Genomic DNA, 19050 nt, shown 5'->3' with positions numbered 1-19050 from the left:
CCAAAGTCCTGACTTGATACTCGGCATCAGTCATTGAAATGAAGCTTAGCTTAATAAGGAGAATCTGTTTCCATTCAAATGTGCGCATTACATGTTTGAGCAATTCTCCTCTTCACTGCCACTTTCCCACTTCCACTTTACTGTCAAAGTCATTGCAACTTTGCGGTCCAATGATTTTCTTGCCCTCTTATCCAAGACGATCAGTCCACCATCCCTATTCTCTCTGCACATAGCTCTTCTGTCTTCCTGCCTTTCAACTGTCTTTGCATTCCGCTCCATCTCCACCTCATCCTGGATAATCAGAGAGTAACACGAAGTCTCCATCAGCCATCTGCTTACCCTGCTCCATCACCAGCATCTAGACTCTGGGGTCCTGTCCCATTTCCTACTTTTGTTCAGGACACCGCTCTGCTATGTTGCATTATCGGTATCTAATCGCTAAACTCCTCTAGATTCATATATAATGTATATACAGGATAATGTTCTTTGGTATGAATGATCCCTCCTCGTTGAGTTATCTTTTACAACAGAATGTTTAAACAAACAATGAATCAGTCCCATTGGCAACTTGTTGGGCAACCCATTGGCAAAGGCAGCTCATCAAATTTGGGTTTTCCAAATCAACAAGGTCAAAGCTCCATGTGGTCCAACACAGCTGTCGTTTAAATAAGGTCTGGTGATGGCAGATTTCTTTCTTCTTCCTCCACCAGAAAGTATTCAGCCTCCACCATTCCCCTGCTGCTTTCTTTCATCTTCTCTCATTTCCTTCCCCATATTTCTCTCTCTCTCTCTCTTTCCCTCCCTCCCTCTTTCGCTGTCTCTCGCTCGTTTTCTGTTTCTCTCCCTCTCAGTGGGTGTGTGTCCCTTTAGGGTGTCTGCTGCAGTTGAGATAAGAAGCGAGTGTAGGACACAGGGGGATGGTGTTCACAGAAGCTAGGTGATCTTATCTACTCTCTCTCCCTCTCCGTCTCTTACCGAGCATCCCTCGCTGTTCTGTTTTTCCTCTCTGCTGTTCTCCTCCCCCTCTTTCTTTTTGCCCTTCTTTCCATCTTCCATCGTCTCTCTCTCTCCTCTCCTCTCACACACACACACGCACACATACATTCTCTCAGATCCCCCTCTGCGCTTCTGTTGATTTGAATTTGAAGTGATGGGAAACCAAATTGGCAGCATTGACAGCAGAAACAAACAGCTTATCTCTCTCTCCTGGGCCAATATGGATCTTAGTCAGATACTAGAGCTGCTGCCAGCATCTGACTTGTGACAATGATGATAAATTGAACATTTGTTGACTGTCACTTTTCATGTGTGTGTTGGCGTGCATGCGTATGTGTTTGTGTATTTAGTCATGTTAGAGCATCCATCTCTCATACGTGAGTGGATCTAAATAAATGTACTTAGCACATCTTTCATTTTCTTCTATATTACAGTATGCTCTACTTAATACGAGACAGCTATAATATGTAGCTATTTCCAGGTTAAGTTTTAATGTACAAAATGCACAGTGATCACACGGGTTAATATGTAGTAATCCAGCATGTCTTTGGTTGCTTTTACTCTCAGAGTTACATCTGCTGTTGTGATTGGGTAGATTATAAAATGTGGGGAAGGCAGGTGCATTTGAATAAATGGAAATTATGATTTCATAAATAAAATAGATTTACATTTTGTTTTTGTTTGGGAATAAAATACTAAGTGGTGTATTTTATTGGTGATTAGATCACCTAGTTCCTCCACTCTGCATGCCAAAGTGTCTTTGCAGGCAAACAAATACATAACTAACATTATGCAGCCTGTCTTCTAATGTTGCACATTCTGTTCTATATACAGTAAATGCAATTCATCACTGTGGGTGTGAAACAGTCAAAACTTTCTGGGAACCTCTGGAGCAAACTGTTTAGCTGAAATATGAAATAATCTCCATATCTGCATCGCAATGTTACATATTCACACACTGCTAATAATTAAAAAATGTTAATGTAAAATGTCATCATGAGTATTTTAGCTTTTGCTACTTAGGTGTATTTTGTGAGTAAAAATTCATTTTTAACATTGCATTTCTGTTCTTGCTTAAAGTAAGCCAAAGGAGTACGTCTTCCTATGTTGAATACGCTGATTGCTGTAGGTGACTGTGCTCCAAACATGTGAATGAGCGTCAGACGTGTGAATCAGAGGCTTGCGTGTCCTTCCTTTGGGACAGCAACGGCATGTAGTGCTAACACGACAGGCCCGGAGAGGACAAGGAGGTAGCCAAGCTGTCAGCGGCCAGCTCCCACTTCGCCTAACGAGAGAGAGGCACGTTAATTAAAAACACCAACAAGCAGAGCTCCCTGGGGTCCCACCATCAGGGCGACCTGGGGTTAAAGACACAGAGCAGAGAGGATGGAAGCTGCTCTCCTTCCACATACTGTACATGATGTTACCCTCAACAACAAATAGCCCCCAGTATTTAAAAAGGACAAAGAGCTTCGAGAAGGGGGTGCATTATTTAAAATGCACTGTGTTTTGGTCTTTGGTCTGTAAGTAGGGGTCTATGATAATCATCTCAGACTTAGGTGCTGATGTTCTCAAAACAAACTATGTACCTTTGTTCTTACAGATTGGAAACAGCAATAACAATAAATATATTATATGCACTATGAAATATTTTCTTGCTGCTGTGATATAATGATTTTGAATACCTCTATAATCGCTTTTTTGGAAAATTCCCAGATATTGTAATGCAACAAGTCCAAAGGCTAATTGTGCACATTTGGTTCTTTCCCTGATTGTGACTGAAATGAGTGTAAATGAAGAATATTTACATTTTTCCCACAACCTGGATGTGAGCAAACACCCAAAATACCTGTGCGTACAGTATGAGCTCAAATTGCGCATCAACCTATTGTGCAATTGTCTCTGTGAGCGTTTTATTAATCTGTCAAACACATGAATCATTAGGCTTGATCTGTAGATTGACAGTTTGTCAGCTCTCTGACAGTGGTGTGTGCCTCACTGTCAGCGGGGGGTGGCAAGGGAACAGCGCGCACGTTCCCCCACGGCTTCTTCTTCCTTGCCTCCTGCGTCTCCATCTTCTCTCCACCCCCACATGTCAGCCCAGGTGCTAACAAAACCGAGGATTGTGGGTAGTCTTGGAACATATGGAGCAGGGAGATGGAGAAATGAAGAGTGGAGGGAGTAAAGTAGAGGGAGGGTGGGTAAGAGAGAGAGAGAAAGAAGCTGTCAGGCTGTCTATCCCTGTCACAACAGCCAGAAGAGTGCGATGGACGAATGGATAACTGCTATTTCAGGCTGCCAGGGAGAAAGCTCAGTCAGATTTGATGTGTTGATGGGGGCATGGTGGCTCTCGCGCAACAGAATACACAAATCGTCACACGTTGACGCAAATTTTAGTCCCACTTATTTCCCTTCTGCATGCAAGTGGATTGCATTCGCGGTCGCAGAAATATTCAATTTGTTCAGTCACCGAAATGCTGTTTATTGTGGACACACAAGCACGAACAAATTCCCTCTGCGGCCATGTAGACAGAGTTTCAGAGCTATGGCTGCAGGCTTACTCCGTGTGGTTGTGTGTGTGTGTGTGTGTGTGTGTGTGTGTGTGTGTGTGTGTGTGTGTGTGTGTGTGTGTGTGTGTGTGTGTGTGTGTGTGTGTGTTGTTTTTAGCTATTTGCTGATGATTGGTGCATCCCCCTCCCGTAGCTGTCTCTCCTCTGTCCCCAGTTCACATAACATAATTGTGTCTTTCTCTCTTGCTGTATTTCAGGCTGTGCCTTCCTCACCTACTGTGCCAGAGAGTCAGCCCTGAAAGCCCAGAATGCATTGCACGAGCAGAAGACCCTGCCAGGAGTAAGTCGCACACAAGAAAAGACATGCCAAGCCAGAAGCGAAATCTTACATAAACACGTCTTGGATTCAGTCGCACACAAACACAGATGCTCATTTTAGCATATAATGACTTATATTTATTTCAGATCAAAGAGGAGACTCTGTCTTTGCCATGCCTGCCATGTAGTGCTTATCACTGGCTATACACCACACTTCTTTCTCTTAAAGATCTTTTTTTTCATCTGCCACCCCCTCTCCTTTCACTGCCTCCCTCTCTCCTCACTTTGACAGTCACACATACACAAACCCATAGGGATAAACCACACGGCATCACATCATAGGCATACTATTTATAGTCCTTTCTCCAGTTTGTGTAAATGAGTGTGTGTCTGTGCGTGTGCATGCGCCCATGTGTGTGGGCAAGTGTGTAGAGAGATAGACGGAGAGAAGGAGAGAGGAATGAAAATCTGGTAGATGTAGACTCTTTCTACATTTATGTGCACACTCTGCATTAAGTCCCAGGCTGGCAGCGATACAGGAGTGCATTGTGAATGCATATCAAGAGAGCACATCTTTTACGACAGATGTCCGTCCACGTGCTGCGGCCGCTGCTGTTCACACGCACATGCAGCTGGAAGCAAAACATGCGCGTCTGAATGCTCGACTTCTATTTTTGCATGACAGGATGAGGAAGTTTTCACTTTGTCACAGAGAAGATGCAGATTTTCAGTTTGTAGTAGTGTGCGCATGCGAGTCTGAGGGTTTTATCAGCAATGTGAGCTCTTCCCTTGGCGCACACATGATTTTATTATTACATATGTGTGTTGTGTGTGTGTGCATGTGTCTGTCTCTGTCACACGCTTTGATTAGTACGTGCATGCTCCCCGATGCCTGCGTGTGAGCGTGAACATGGATGCGTAGCCGGCATTAGCTACGCATATGTGTGCGTGTGTGTGAGTCTTAGGAAGTTTTGATGCGTTTCTGTCAGGCCTGGCTCGGTTTGCTCTGTTCGTTTTTAATGACGCCTCCAGGGAAGCTGACAGTCGCCGTGTTGAGCGCACAGCCTTTGATGTGAGTGATTATGACATCACAGACGTGCAGTCAAGAAGAGCGGAGGAGTGGGGATCCGTGCTCTCAGTCTTTTTTTCTTTTTTTTTACTTCCCAGTGGCATATTATTCAGAAAGAAAGAGGGAGGGAGAGACAGAGACACGAGGAGAGAGAGGAGGAGAGATTAAATATTTGGCCAAAACCAGAATGCGATTTTGTGTTCACACAAAGTGTGCTGCCGATTGATGTTTTTGCCTTTGTTGCTATTGTTTGACACAGACCAGAATATGTGGTTCACAAAAACATTTTTTGAGGATTCTGCCTTTCCATCTTGAAGGGACTATGTTTGGCTTCACATGCTACATAGAAATGCATCACCAGCAAATTACTGTAACCAGTCGCTTGTAATTAATATTGTTTTTAGAAGGAAGATGCCAATTAGAGATGCCTTTGGCAGTTTAGGACAGTCTGTGTTTGACCTATGGCGAGAGCTAGATAAACACAGGCAGGCTATAGGACAGACCTAGATGTTTAACAAACCCTGAAGCAGAGAATTCAGACAGGCAGACCAGGAGACTGTCTTTTGTTGCTGGTGAAGGTAAATCCAGCAAAACAGAATAAATGAGTTCATTAGAAATAGAGCGAGGACTTGGCCCTGGGAAAGGCAGTGGGACGTTTTATGGCGCACAGCTACACCCTCTTACTTCCATTCCTTCATTCAGTGTTGTTTTTCTTCCTACCTACCTTCTTCACTCGCTCTCCTTCTATCCTCTATCAATCCCCCCACTCACAGGCCAACACAACCAAAACCCGGCAAATGAAATCTCCTTTCTACCCTGTTAAAGCCTCTTTCCCCTTCACTTTGTGTCCTGATGCGCTTTTTTCCGTCAAAGTTGCTCCCCAGCTCTTACATTTAAAAAGTTTTCTGCCGTCCTTTTTTTTTTTCTTTCCGTGCTGCCAGGTGAGCTGAGAGAAGAGGGGATTTGACTTCCTAGTGGAAATGCCCTGTAAGCATGGCTGTAGGCTGTTCGTGTAGCTCAGACAAAGTACTAAGGGATGCCTGATGTGAATGTGCACGCACACATGAGCGTAAGCATGTGCGTGTGCGCGCGACCGAGCGGGTGCAGTGTCAGGAGAGACTTTGGGTAAACAAGTGACAAGCAGAAATACTGATGTTAAAGTGACGCTGACATTGTACTACTGGTGATAGATGACAAATTGTTTTCACATTGCTCATTCCATTATAGCACTACAAACTACAGGTACACAGGATTATGCTGATGGAGAATATGTGTCTGCTAGCGTAATTAAATCAGCTCTACTGACAAGTGACACAGAAGCTGCTGAACATTCAAAATATTCAAGACATGGATCCAGTATTGGAATGATAAACCAACGCAGTGCAAAGGGAGCAAAGTCAGCAAGTAAAGAGTGAAAGACTCTCTTGAAGCGTGGATGGATCACTGAACAGTCAATAGGTCATGGAGCAAGAAATGACTGCTATTGATTATTGTGTTGTATATAATAGTCTTATTTTTGGTTCAAAAAGCAAACGCTTTGGTAAAAAGTGTATCAGTTTGCTTTTGATGTTCAAACTTGATTGAGCAATCAGTTAAATTTAATATTTTTTTGTTGACATTCAACTACAAAGCGTGTATTTTGCAGGCACTTTAGGCACTGTTTTAGGCATGAGTACCACAGTGTGTGGGTCTGCTGTGTCAGAATTTTATTAATCAACACCATGAGAAAAATACTGATCTACACGTGAAACAGCAGGCCATCTGCAGCAGTTTAGCGTTACGGTAAGCTTTCACAGTTACCATAAATGCAAACGTACCATGTAGTTATGACTGTTCCAGATTTTGACAATTCTTGTTCAATATGGCTACATTTTCAACATAATGGGAAATATGCCTGTGAAAAAGATTTTCCCTTTTTTGAGGTAAACAGACAACAAGCACATAAATGGACAGAACAAAAAAAAAGGGGGGGGGGGGGGGGGGGCGCGTCCCAAACGCCAGGCCCTGACTGCCACAGTTATGATCCTGCGCTCCAGTTTCAGACTCGTACTATGGCAAGAAACATTAAAAAGCTCCTGTATTGATTCTGGCAAAAGAAGAGCCCTCACGAGTGGGAAGATGTATTCTTGTGTGTGCACGTGCATGCGGGTGTGCATTTACGTGTGGGTCACGGGGTGGAGTTGCAGCGCTAGCACTAGCACATGTGCTCATGAAACACTGCACAAAGACTCGCCAGCAGATTCTGGCAAACATAAAAACACTAACACCCTCAACACACGCAGAAAAGACATACATACATATATATATATATATATATATATATATATATATATATATATATATATATATATATATATATATGGGCCAGTGCACTACCAAGTGCCCCCCACACAGGGCACAGAGGGAGCTCGCACTCTCGCATACATAGCGCTGAGCTCAAAGTTAGAAAATAATGCATACAAATACACACAAACAGGTACAAAACACCCCACACACATGCACTCACACTCCAAACACTTCTCTTGTAACTGCAATACAACACCCCTCATAAGCACTTCCATTCAAAAACATGATACTCCGATACACACAGAAAGACAGAGAGAGCGAAAGAAATAGGGAGAAAGTAAAAGAGAGAGAGAGAGCAAGAGAGTGAGAGAAATACGGCGTCGATTGACTCTCACTGTAATAGTGAGCCAGATGAGAAAATATAGAACACTGTGAATCAATGCGTCATTTCAGAGCGCTTTCACACACACACACACAAACACACACATAAACACACAGAGTTTTCAGCCCAGGGGCAAACAAACAACAGAAATCACAGGAAAGCAAATGAATAGCAGGATGGAGGAAAGAGGAAGGGGTGGATGATGGCAGATTGGAAAGAGTGGGTGGATGGAGGGAGTGAAAGGAGAGGTATAGTCGGGGTGCCTCCATACCGAATGATTTGTGTCTGTTTCTTTTTCAACCCACCCACCACCACCCCCGCTTTCAGTCCTTGCTCTCAGTCGAGATAATGCCAAGGCAAAAAAAAAAAAAAAAAATCCATGCCATTGATTGGCTCCTGCAACCCAGTTTCATGGCAGCTTTTTCTCAATAAGTTGCCCTCATTGGTCAATAACTGCCAAGCTCCCCAGGTGACATGGGTGAAGAGGTGTTTGGATGGCGGGGTTTTTGGTGGTGCTCAGTTATGATTTGTGTACAAGTACTGTAGTTCAGTCCTTCTTGTAGATTTAGATTTATGGCTCAGCGTGCGGGAGGCATAGCTACACGTCCACATGAATAATGCCACAGACCCTGGAGCTAAAATATCCCCGCTCTCTCCCCAAGCTATCACCTCATCAACTATCCTAATCACCCCTATCCAAAAGAAAACCATTTGCCCCATAAGGTGCTCCATTTAATGAATGCACAGTCATTGAAAGAATGCCGGGGTGATGCACAAGCAAGTTTTAGCTTGAAACGACTTCTCCTCACACACACACACACACACGCACATACAGATTTTAGTCAACTCATAGACATAATGAGCAACTTATTTCAGTCTCACATTGCCTAAGATGAAAAAGAAAATAGCAGCATGCATTGGCAGTAGTCTGGATGAAGAAACAGTAGACTGTACCCAGCGTCCACACCAGAGCAAAGCTTTTAAGTGAGGCGGTAGGCAGCCGGAATCTGGCAGGTCATAAGCCTGCAATAAAAATTTAAATGAGTCTCCCCAAACAGACAGTAGAAAAGCAGAAAGACTTTCTGTAAATAGTGTTTGTAATAAATTCAGAGGTAAACAGAGATTTCAGTTTGTTGAAAAACTTAATTTTGTAAGTTCTTATTTCTAACAATTTACGTTTTAGAGGTGCTATAGTCTGTTTTTTATGCTCTGTGGCTTTTTGTTCTTTGGATTACACTCTCAGTTTCAGTCTTGATGCTTCAGCATACAATAATATTTAGGACAATAGCGTGGGTCAAACTTTTTGGCAGTAGCTTGGGATCGTCGCTTTCTGTCATTCAATGGAGCAATGTCCCAAAGCCAGGGCCAAAAAGACATTGTTCATGGTTTGTTGTGGAAAAACATAACTGCTAAACTCCATAAATGTCTTTGGGATGAACTGAAAAAGTCTCTGTCCGCCAGGCCTTATCACCCAAACACCAGTAACGATAATGTTCCTGTGCCGAAACAGGCCCATATTCCTGCAGCCGGGTTCCCAGCTCAACCTCCACTGAAGAATGGCGGCTAACAGAGCAGCAGAATAATGCCATTGGTTTTGGTTTTGATTGATTAACTGATTGATTTGTGCCCTGAACTACATGGAGCTATGTCCATACGGGCTTAAGCTGCCACTACTGTATAAGCCAATCCAACCAAAGTGATTGACTGACAGTTGAGCAGCATCTAAAAACCCTTCACCCCAGATCTTCCAAACAACTTTGCAAAGCCGACAGTCTCACATTCACATCCATGTCATTGCTGTGGGTGAGAAAGACAAGGCTGCACCTCTCTCCTGCCTCCTAGTTTCAATTTTTAATCTTCCTCACCTTTAAAGTGTCCGCTATTCTTCTGGCAGTTAGGTTGTTACGAACAGGGTGGGACGTCATTTCAGCTTTTTTTTTTTAGCCCTACACCTGCCGCAAGCAAAATCTAGCATATAACCATAAATTGAAGTGAACATTTTTTTTTAATATGGTTGTGGTGTTTGGTTGTCCGCATACTTTTGGCTTATATAGGATGGCTTTGGCTGAACCCCTTTAAGGAGTAAAGCATGAATGGTGCCATAATTGCAACAAAGATCATTACATGCCTACACACCATCTTTTGTCATATAAAGTCTGAATGGTCCCATTATCATTGGGCTCCAGGCCTGATGTTACAACCTCCCATTGCCAAGTGGAGTTTGAGCAGATTGTACAAATGAGAAAAATTTATCTGTCTCGAGGCAGTAGTTCACTGTAGTCCAATAAGCCAACTAATTTCAGAGGTGGTGCATGCTACCTGCTGGGTCAATAGACTGATGATCCATATGTGAAATTATGCACTTTTTCTTTCCGTTTTAAGGGTTTTTTTTACTACTGAGCCATACTGCAGCACATGTAGCATTATATTGCTAATCCAGTTTGGGTTTTCGCCAGTGTAACTGTTCCAGTCAGCCCCATTGCCAATCATCATCGTGACATGTGTTGACTCAAGTTTGTTGCCGTATGAATCATTATTCTAATTACAGATTACTCTCATAAGAAAGATTACTACGGTGCTGCTCGCAGGAAATGATGAGGAAGACAAAGAAAGACCTCAGCCAAGAGCAGCTTTAAAACCCGTGATATGCTCTCCAACGAAATGGCTTGAACTGTCTGAGAGATTCTAAACACCTTTAAGAGGTACCATTATTTAGACTAAAAGCATGTCCCCCACTTCAGAAATTTTAGAAGTGGGATGCTCTTTTTTTCCAGCACCTCAGTCTATAGCTGGCTCAAGCTCCTGTCACAGTCTGAAATCATCTTGTCTTTTCCTCGAGTTTGTATTGATCCGCGAAAGCACGGTCTTAAAGCGCACCAATGAGTCTTCGTCCTCAACAGCCTGCTCCACTGAGCATTTACAAGTGCTAATGTCACAACTGGCATTTTCAGGCTGTTCCTTGCACTCACCAAAGTGAAAAGAGGTTTTTTAAAAATATATATATATATCCAGCCGCAGTTTATTCACTTTTAAAATCTTGAGAGAGAAAAAAAAACGCTCTGTGATGCCCAAGTTACTGTTCAGAGAAATCACACATCCAGTTCTTGCTTGATTGGAATTGTTTTGTAAACCCTCAAAGCCATGAACTTGCTTACAGATACAAAGCTGGCAGTGACTGTGACTGTCGCTGGGGAGAGGACAGAAGTGGAGGCTGCTGCAGCTGGAGCTATTCAAAAAAGAAAAAAAAAAAAAAACCCACTGTAATAGCATCCTAACCAGTGTGCGCCTTGGCTTCAGCGCTGGGTGTGCATATAGTTCACAGATTTAAGTGTCTCCATAAGCTGGTTGTGATAGTCATTCTGCCATTGTCATAGTTTTACCTCCTGCTGCTGCTGCTGTATTGAGTTCGCCTGACTCCAGCTGCTTTGAAATTTCCTGCCAGGACAGGGACTTCTTTTTTTCCCCGAATAGCTGTATGTCACACTGCTATATCTATTTGTCTTTTTCATGCTCTCAAGCCTCCTCACGCATACAGTACAATGTGTCTTTCCACACCAGCGAGTGCTGTGTTGTCTGATTTCTTTTATTGTGGCTTGTTCAGGTAATTTACCATGCACATTAAATGTTGAAGAACAGTGGAAAGATAACTGGAAACAATAAAATGCAATAAATCAGTCACGCCTACAATATAATTTATCTATTAAAGTGGTGTTTTATTGATCATTGGAGGATATTACAGTTCGCATTGCACACCTATCCTTTCTGTCAAGCACCAGCGACTAGTCTGTCCTACCTCAGTTGTTAATGTGGGGCAGAGCAGATGCTTTTAAACAGCAGCAAACATTTTCATTCAGTGTTCTCTTTTTTTCCTGAGATTTTACAGCGCTCTTGGAGCTTTTACTGTGAAGCCCACTGTGCTCTGCATCTTTTTATCAGCCCTTTCTGTTAATCAGCGCTTTCCCTTTTTTTTTTTTTTTCCTCAAGCAGACCAACTGCTGTTATAAAATGAAAGCTTACTGAGCTTAATTGTCTTTAAGTCTTTCTATTTTATTTGAAGTCTCGAAATGAACATTAGTCTTGACTCGTTCTCCAAAATGGCTTTATAGAATTTTTGGAATAAAGTTGTTCGAGTGTTTAAAAATTGATGCTAAGTTGCATTCTAGATTCGATTTCTTCGGTAACAGTATTTTACAGTGAACGAGATAGCCAATAAATAATTTCACTGTGATTGCAGTGAAAAAAAAGCCCAGTTTGAACAAGGCCTTTTATAATGAAAACATCTAGAAAAAATTGCTGCCAGTTCAAGGCCAAGTGCAATCACCATGCACTCCTTCTATCATTGATGTAATCTCTCATAATAACTTCCGAAAAGCTACCAAAGTGAAGCGGAAATATGTGGAAAATAATTATAAAAGTGTTGGATTGTGGATGGAAACATTGCCCATTGGTTTGTTACTCGCACTGACTACAGTACTAAAAGTTTTTAATACTAGGAGCCAGTGGTACCACGCTGCAATATTAATGTTGTTTTCTACTTAGAAAAGTTTTTATGAAGCATAAAGTAACCACACAGATTTCACAAAGAGGGCTTTACCCTTCTGTAAATACCATTCTCATGCTCAGTGGAAATGTGCAAAGGAAAAAACAAAACCCATTTTATTCCGTGACCTTCACCACCTCACCTCCGCTGTAGCCGTTGGAATATATAATGTGGCAATTTCACTTTCTTCGTTTGGCCCATATCCTCTGATACGTTCCGCAGAGTGCGAAGTGGCACTCGGAAATCTTATTCCCAACTCCGCTGAAGCAGCTGGTGAGCTGGTGGCCGGCAGATGTGATAATGACACAACGCACCAGCTAAGACGGCATAGCGGGCCACGACTCAGGCAGCTTTTAATAATTGATGGCAGCCAAGGCCCCGGATTGGCCAGTAATTGCATTACAGGTCACTTCTCAATAGCAATTTGTGAAAGTTGTGGTGATGTGTGCCGGGTGGCGATCAATAGGCACTGTCCAGAGAGGCAGACCCCCTCCTTCTCTCGCTCGCTCTCTCTCTTATGCTTTCTATCTTTCTGTGTCTATGAAGGTTGGATGTCTAGTGAAAATATTTTCTTCCAGTGCTCAGTGCAGCAACACGGTGAGGATTCATTCACTTAGCATCAAAACACTGACAATAATTTAAGACCCGCGAGCACCTGTTAAGCACATTAACCCCTTCCAACACTTTTTAAATAAAACATGTGCAGTACAAGCTTCCTGCCATTTCCAGGTAGCCTAATGTTGTTTCGCAATGCTGGAGCCCAGCCCGTTAAAACAGTTGCATGCCTTCAATTCAATCAGACAGAACTGCTATTTTATTTGAGCTTCATGTTTCAGTCTGATTGTGTTCACATGAGCCATTTTCTGTTTGGTAGGGGCAGATTATTGTTATGTCTTTTGTAACTCTATATGAACGGCAGCAGCAGCTGGCGTGAAGAGCGACAGCAACTTTTTTGTGAGCAGCATGGCAGCATGGCATCTGATATGTGTTTACGTGAGCATGAGTGCACAGAGATTATTTCTGGAAATGTGTGACAATGAGATCTGTTTGTATTTTAAGATACTTGTTCTTAAATGAAAATTTATGTGTTATTTTAGCCTAATAGCTTAATTAATAATATCAAGTTGGCTGCCAAAGTAGCTTTGAGTTTATTTTTAGTATTTTGGAGTTTTAAACATACAGCCAACATTTCTGCCCCACTGCTTTTCGCAAGTGCCATACCTCATCACTGGAGGTCCCTATACGTTAGCAATATATGGCACACTTGACTGAAACACAACCGAGTAAATTGAAGCCTCAGGTTCCCAACGTCGAAACAGAACAAGAGCTCAGATTTACCCACTGCACGGTGTTTTACTATCCAGCCTGCAGTGCAGGCTGTGAGCCTTGTGGCCCCCTCTGGCTCTCTGGCTGCACTCATTCTCATGGAAGTTATTTACTGTTCTAGCCGTTATTTTTCTCTTTTTTTCCTTCTCCCATTGTTGATGTCTCACCCGCTTTGACATGTAAACTATCAGTGTGTCATTTCGCTGCATCTGGTGTTCATTCTTTTCTCTCTCTGTATCTGCCTCGCTCTCTCCCTCTTCTCCTCCTCCTGCTCCCCTCTGCTGTGGGATGGAGAGGAGGAGGAGGAGAAGAGAGAAGAGTGGAGGAGACAGTAGATTTTGCATGCTCTAAATACAGCCTCTACGTGTGTGGGGTGCTGTCATCAAAGGAGAGAAGGGACAGGGGATGGTTCACTTCTTTTGTGGTGGTGTGTGCTTGCGTGTCTGTGTGTGCGACTGTTTGCTTATGCAACTAAGTGTGCATTAATTCAAGCAAACATCAAAAATGCTCCCTCATCCATCTCTCTGTTTAACTCTTCTCCCCCTTCTCACTCCCCGCCTGCCTGCATCGCTCTCTGTAATGCTCATTTTAGCATCATTTTGTCTGCATTGCCTTTTTTTGTTTGTTTGTTTTTGTCGTTAGGCTCTGCCTTTTGCTTGCCTGTCTGCTTTGGTGTGTCTCACCTCTCTTGCATGTGCTTGGTGGGGTGTGACAGCATTGAGAAGTCACCAAAGAGGTAAATGATGATAGGCCATCCATCATGCTTTATGGACTCTGTATGGTGCTGCCGTGGAGAGTGGCTGCACTGTGCAGTAACTCAGAACACTCTGTCCCTCCATATAACCTGGCAGGGGCTCTGCTGTTTGCCTCGTCTCTCCTGGGTGAGTGTTCATGTGTGTGAGACACAGGAAGAGCGCGGGTCTGACTCACCCACTTAAGCATTTCTCACTGTGTGTTTGTGATTCAGGATGTGTGTGGACGAGTGAAGGAGGGAATGGAAAGAGTGTTTGTCCACACTGCCAAACCATGGGCAATGAGCTTTCATTATGGTCTGATATGCCACTGCTGGGAGCATCACCTCCAACCAGCAGACACAACAAGGTCTGCATATGTGTGTATGTGTTAGCGAGTGATAGAGAAACAGGCAGAACGACAGTGAGAAAGATACACAGAAAGACTTACCTGAGTACAGTTAGATCCAAAAAATTTTAGACAATCACACATATTTTCTTGGTAAATGTAGCGTGCTTATGTCTACCAACACACTGGATTTTATGTAAAGTAATCAAGATGTAATTAAAGTGCAAATTTTAGGGGTTAGATAAAAGCATTGCACTAACTGGTTATCCATGTTTAAATGTAGAGGCCCCAATTTCAGAGCCTAAAAAGTAATCGGACGGTAGGCAGACAAACATTTCCATGGCCAGGTTAGGGCTGGCCCCTTGTCACTCCATGACAAATTAACCAAATAAAGTATTTTGAGTTGGTTCCAAGTGTTGAACTTGCATTTGGTAGCTGTTTACTGGAACTCTTAGTATAGGTCCAAAGAGATGTCAACACGAGTGAAGAAGACCATCATTAGGCTGGAAATTGATGATAACCCTATCAGAAAGAGAGAAAAAAGTTTAGGAGTGGGGCCAAATCAACAGTCTGGTCCATACTGAAAAAGAATGAATGCACTGGGCAGCTCAAAAACACAGAAGAGCACAGATGACAGCTAAAAGTGAAAGATTAGAGTTTACTTTTCTAACCAGATTTTGCCGAAAGAGTCTGCACAGTTCTGGAAAAGAAAGAAATCTTTGGACGGATGAACTCAAGGGTAACGTGAGAGGATGAGATGATATGATAGGAAGATAACAGTATAGTGAAGCAGAGAAAAAACTCATGATCTGAAGCAAGTCACATCATCTGTCAAACGTGATGGAGGCAATGTCATGACATGGACATGTATGGCTTCAAGTGAAACCGAGCCACTACTTTTTATTAAGGATGTGATAGAAGTGGCCGGAGAAATCCTTGACTTTCTCCTCAGCTTCAGACAAACGCTGCAAAATAGACTGAACAGTGATTCACTGTGGAAATGGATGATGACCCAAAGCAGAGTGCAAAAACAACCCCTCAGAGTTGGCCACTGAAGGGTTGTTTGATTGCTGATCTCAGTCCAGCGGAGCATGCTTTTCAGTTACTAAAGACTAAAGATAGCTACAAAAAACACCTGGCAAATTATCTCAAGAGAGGAAACAAGCCTTATATCTGAAAGGTATGTTAGTTTGTCCAATTACTTTTTAGCCTCTGAAAATTTAACAGTTACAAAAATGTTTGTAAAACTCTTTTCAGTTATCACATTTTGATTATTTAATTTAAAAGCTATTATTAGAGTAGATATAGCTTGCTGTGGCTTACTGTTAGATTATCTAAACTGATATTTGCAAGTAATAATAGAACATAGAATAATAGTCATAGGACATAGTGCGGCTAACAAATTAAATTATACACAGTTTTGTGTTTTTACTTTACTTCTGTATTGCATCTGACCCCCTTTTAACAAATCCCACCCCTTTTTTCTGTAACCATGATTACGGCTCTGAAGGCATGCCCAGGCGGTCCATTTGTCAGGCAACATATCACCAATACGAGAGTGGCCACTGGGAACTTCTGGAGATTTCCAGAGGAGGCCATTTAATTTGTCCCAGTCGCAAAGCAAATGTGCTAATTAAATTTGACAGTCTGCACATTAGTTTATCTGTTCTAAAAGTAGGTTACATGTTCAGCTTTCTACAACACAATAGTCTCTGTACAGTGGATCAGGTGGATTCTACCACCAAAAGAAATACCTCTAAAATACTGAAAGAAATACAACTGTTGCAAGAATTCCGTAATGAGTTGAAGTTATGTTGTTAATCTGTTTATGTGATTATTTATTTTTCTTTGTTTTATATATGGCCTGTGAAAAACTTGGAACAAATAGGAAAAATAACCAATGCTGCAGTTTTCGAATGTCCACTTGCGTCTATGTGATGTCATCAGAAGGTGAATGTGAGGCTCCATTCAGATGTCTGCATGAAATCTTTGAAACTGTGCACAGTCATAATACCTATGCGTCCTCTGTGAGTAATCAAAGTAGAAAAGCAACAACTGTTGGTGTGAGTGGTGCCTCTAGTATGCTGGCATTAGTGCGAACAACGCCTGTGTTTTTCTTCATACTAGAAAAAATCACAGTGTAGCTTGCACCTTGGTTTTGGGACACCTTAATATATCTGATACTAACTGGTTCAGAAAGGGAACAGAACATCTGACATTACATTGTACCAAAGAAGAACACTACGTATCGATCCTTACATCATCATTTTTTACCTGCAACTTAAGAAGATTTTACATTAGAAAAATCACACAATGTTTTTAATTCTGTGCAAAGACATTGAAGAGTGTCAAATTTTTGCAAGGCTCAGCATCTTAAACATACAGAAACAAGAGATTTGTGCTTCACACTCTCCCATGTAGTTTTACTACAGGAATACAACACTGGCAACAAATACCAAAACAACAGCTCATGTTAGCTTTAGGGAATTTTGGATTTTTTGTTAGGGAGCTACACAAAACACTTCTCCCAACAGACATGAAATATCTAAATGTTATTTTTAAAGAAGCGATTGTACCAAACAGTGCAACATCTTTACAACCTTCTAATCGTATTACAGCCTCACCTTCATCCTTTTCCTTTCTGTTCATCCCTCCTCTTTTTCTCCATCCTTTCTGTTCAATACCTCCTGTATCTGGTGAGCCCTTTCACACTTTTCTTTTGTCACCTTTCCACATGGAAGAACAATTGCTCAGAGTTCACTCTGTCTCTCTGCCTTCCTCTCCCACACCTCCTCTCCTCGCTACCACTCTTAGATCCAGAGGGAATCACACTGTCTGAACCAAATGTGCCACAAACTTGTCAGATGATGTTTGTTTTCCACCCCCTTTCCCATGCCTGTTTTTTTTTCTTTTTTTTTTGCCTGTGTGTTTTAATGCTGTCTACATATTTGACAAAGTGCTGTGAGATGCACTGCCCTCACATGTCAACAGACTAAAATTTTGCAGCATCATTAATGAAACAAAAATCTACAGGGTGGTTGTATGTGTGTGTATGTGTGGTGGGGAATGGGGACTGGGGGGGTGGGGGTTAGTCCCAAGCCTTGTGTGATAATACGGTTTGTATGTTCAGACAGCTTGTTAGTATGCTTGTGAAGACTGTGAGTAAACAGCCTTTCCTCTGAGGTTCCCTAGAAAGTTTGAATAAAGGATCTTCTACTGAAAACTAAAGGTGGTTAAGGGACTGAACAGCTGCGTTCCTTTGGATCTGTATACCCAAGAAAATGTAGCACAAGCTCTAGCTCCATTTCCCTGTAGACATTATTTGCCTGCTGAATAACTAAAACTTATTAGAGAGTAGCTTAAAGACAGATTGGTGATGTTCCTTAGCTTAGTAAGTGTCACGAAGACCCACTTTCAAAGCCCTAAACTGAATTGGATTGAAGTCAGAAGGGTTAGATTATTAATAATTAAACTTAAACTGACCAGAAGATCAGGAATTAATATTCTGGACAACAGGTTAGGCAATTTTACAATTTTAATTCATTCAAATTACTACTTTTGACTATATTCCTAGCTGCTTTATAAATTTCTGTATAGCTCTCTGGAAATACGGAAAACTTGGCCTCCTAAAGTCACTCAACTCTTAAATGCCTGATCAATGATGGGCAGGACAAAAGGGTAAAAAGAGAGAGAAAGCAAAGCGAGGAAAAAGAAATAGGCAGGAAGGACAGTTAAAGTCTGCCAAGAAGCAAGGTAACTTACCTCTGGCAACCCCACATTGTAGACACACCTCTAAAACTCATCCCAAACTTTGGCAAGATGCGGTCCAGCACTAGCCTCCTTTATGAATGTCACACACCGTGAGAGGAAAATGATTACGTTGCAAAGAAGACAGGGGGGCAGAACAGGAGGGGACAGGAGAAAGCGAGAGAAGAAAAATCACTTTGATGGATTATGCTTCTCGTGGGACAACCTTGTATCGTTTTTGGACAGGAGTCTAACTCGGCCAGATTCTCTGTTACAGCGGCGATTCTCCTCTATTCCTTCCGTCTCCTTTTGTCATCCAAGATGTGCGCTAGCTGTGACAACAGTGCCAGCGGTGATACCTAATGATACCGCTTGCAGAAACTAATTACTACCAGTGATTAAGAGAGGAGACGTGGCTTCTACCGCACATGCTGTCTTTGGGTGGGGGGAGCTTTTTAATTGCCTTTGCCAAATAAATGATGGCCAAAGATGCATGGACCCAGACTTCTTAATGGAGTCTTAGTGCTCGGTGGCAAAGAGCGAATACTTCAGGGCCCTTGGCACTCCCTGCACACAGATGGTGCCGCCTGTTCACAACCAGCGCTTGTTGTTGATCAGTGCGTTAAGGGCACCTGTGAAATTAAACAGACAAATGAATTCCCCACTGGCTGCAAAACAGAATATTAGCATTGCATGAAAGATGGCTAAACTGATTCATGCATTAACCACTTTTAATGCCAAAGGGCAGAGCATTTTAATTTAGTTAGTCACAGGTTCGGCTCTGTGAAGTTACTAA

General features: G+C 42.3%; 1 protein-coding gene across 14 annotated transcripts in view; it reads left to right on the top strand.

The window, feature by feature from the left end:
- Nucleotides 1-19050, top strand: part of celf4 (CUGBP, Elav-like family member 4) — a 90141-nt gene that overhangs the window by 19888 nt on the left and 51203 nt on the right. For all 14 annotated transcript variants that reach the window (XM_085406073.1, XM_085406061.1, XM_085406070.1 and 11 more), the window contains exon 2: nucleotides 3764-3846. In XM_085406073.1, coding sequence (XP_085262199.1) covers nucleotides 3764-3846 — 83 coding nt within the window. The remainder of the gene's footprint in view (nucleotides 1-3763; nucleotides 3847-19050) is intronic.

Source organism: Rhamphochromis longiceps, linkage group LG5 (genome assembly GCF_057381845.1).
Source record: "Rhamphochromis longiceps isolate RC_006_pf linkage group LG5, R_longiceps_female_GT1.1, whole genome shotgun sequence".
Classification (NCBI taxonomy): Eukaryota; Metazoa; Chordata; class Actinopteri; order Cichliformes; family Cichlidae; genus Rhamphochromis; species Rhamphochromis longiceps.
Note: the sequence above shows the minus strand (reverse complement) of the source record. Positions and strands in the feature narration are given on the sequence as shown.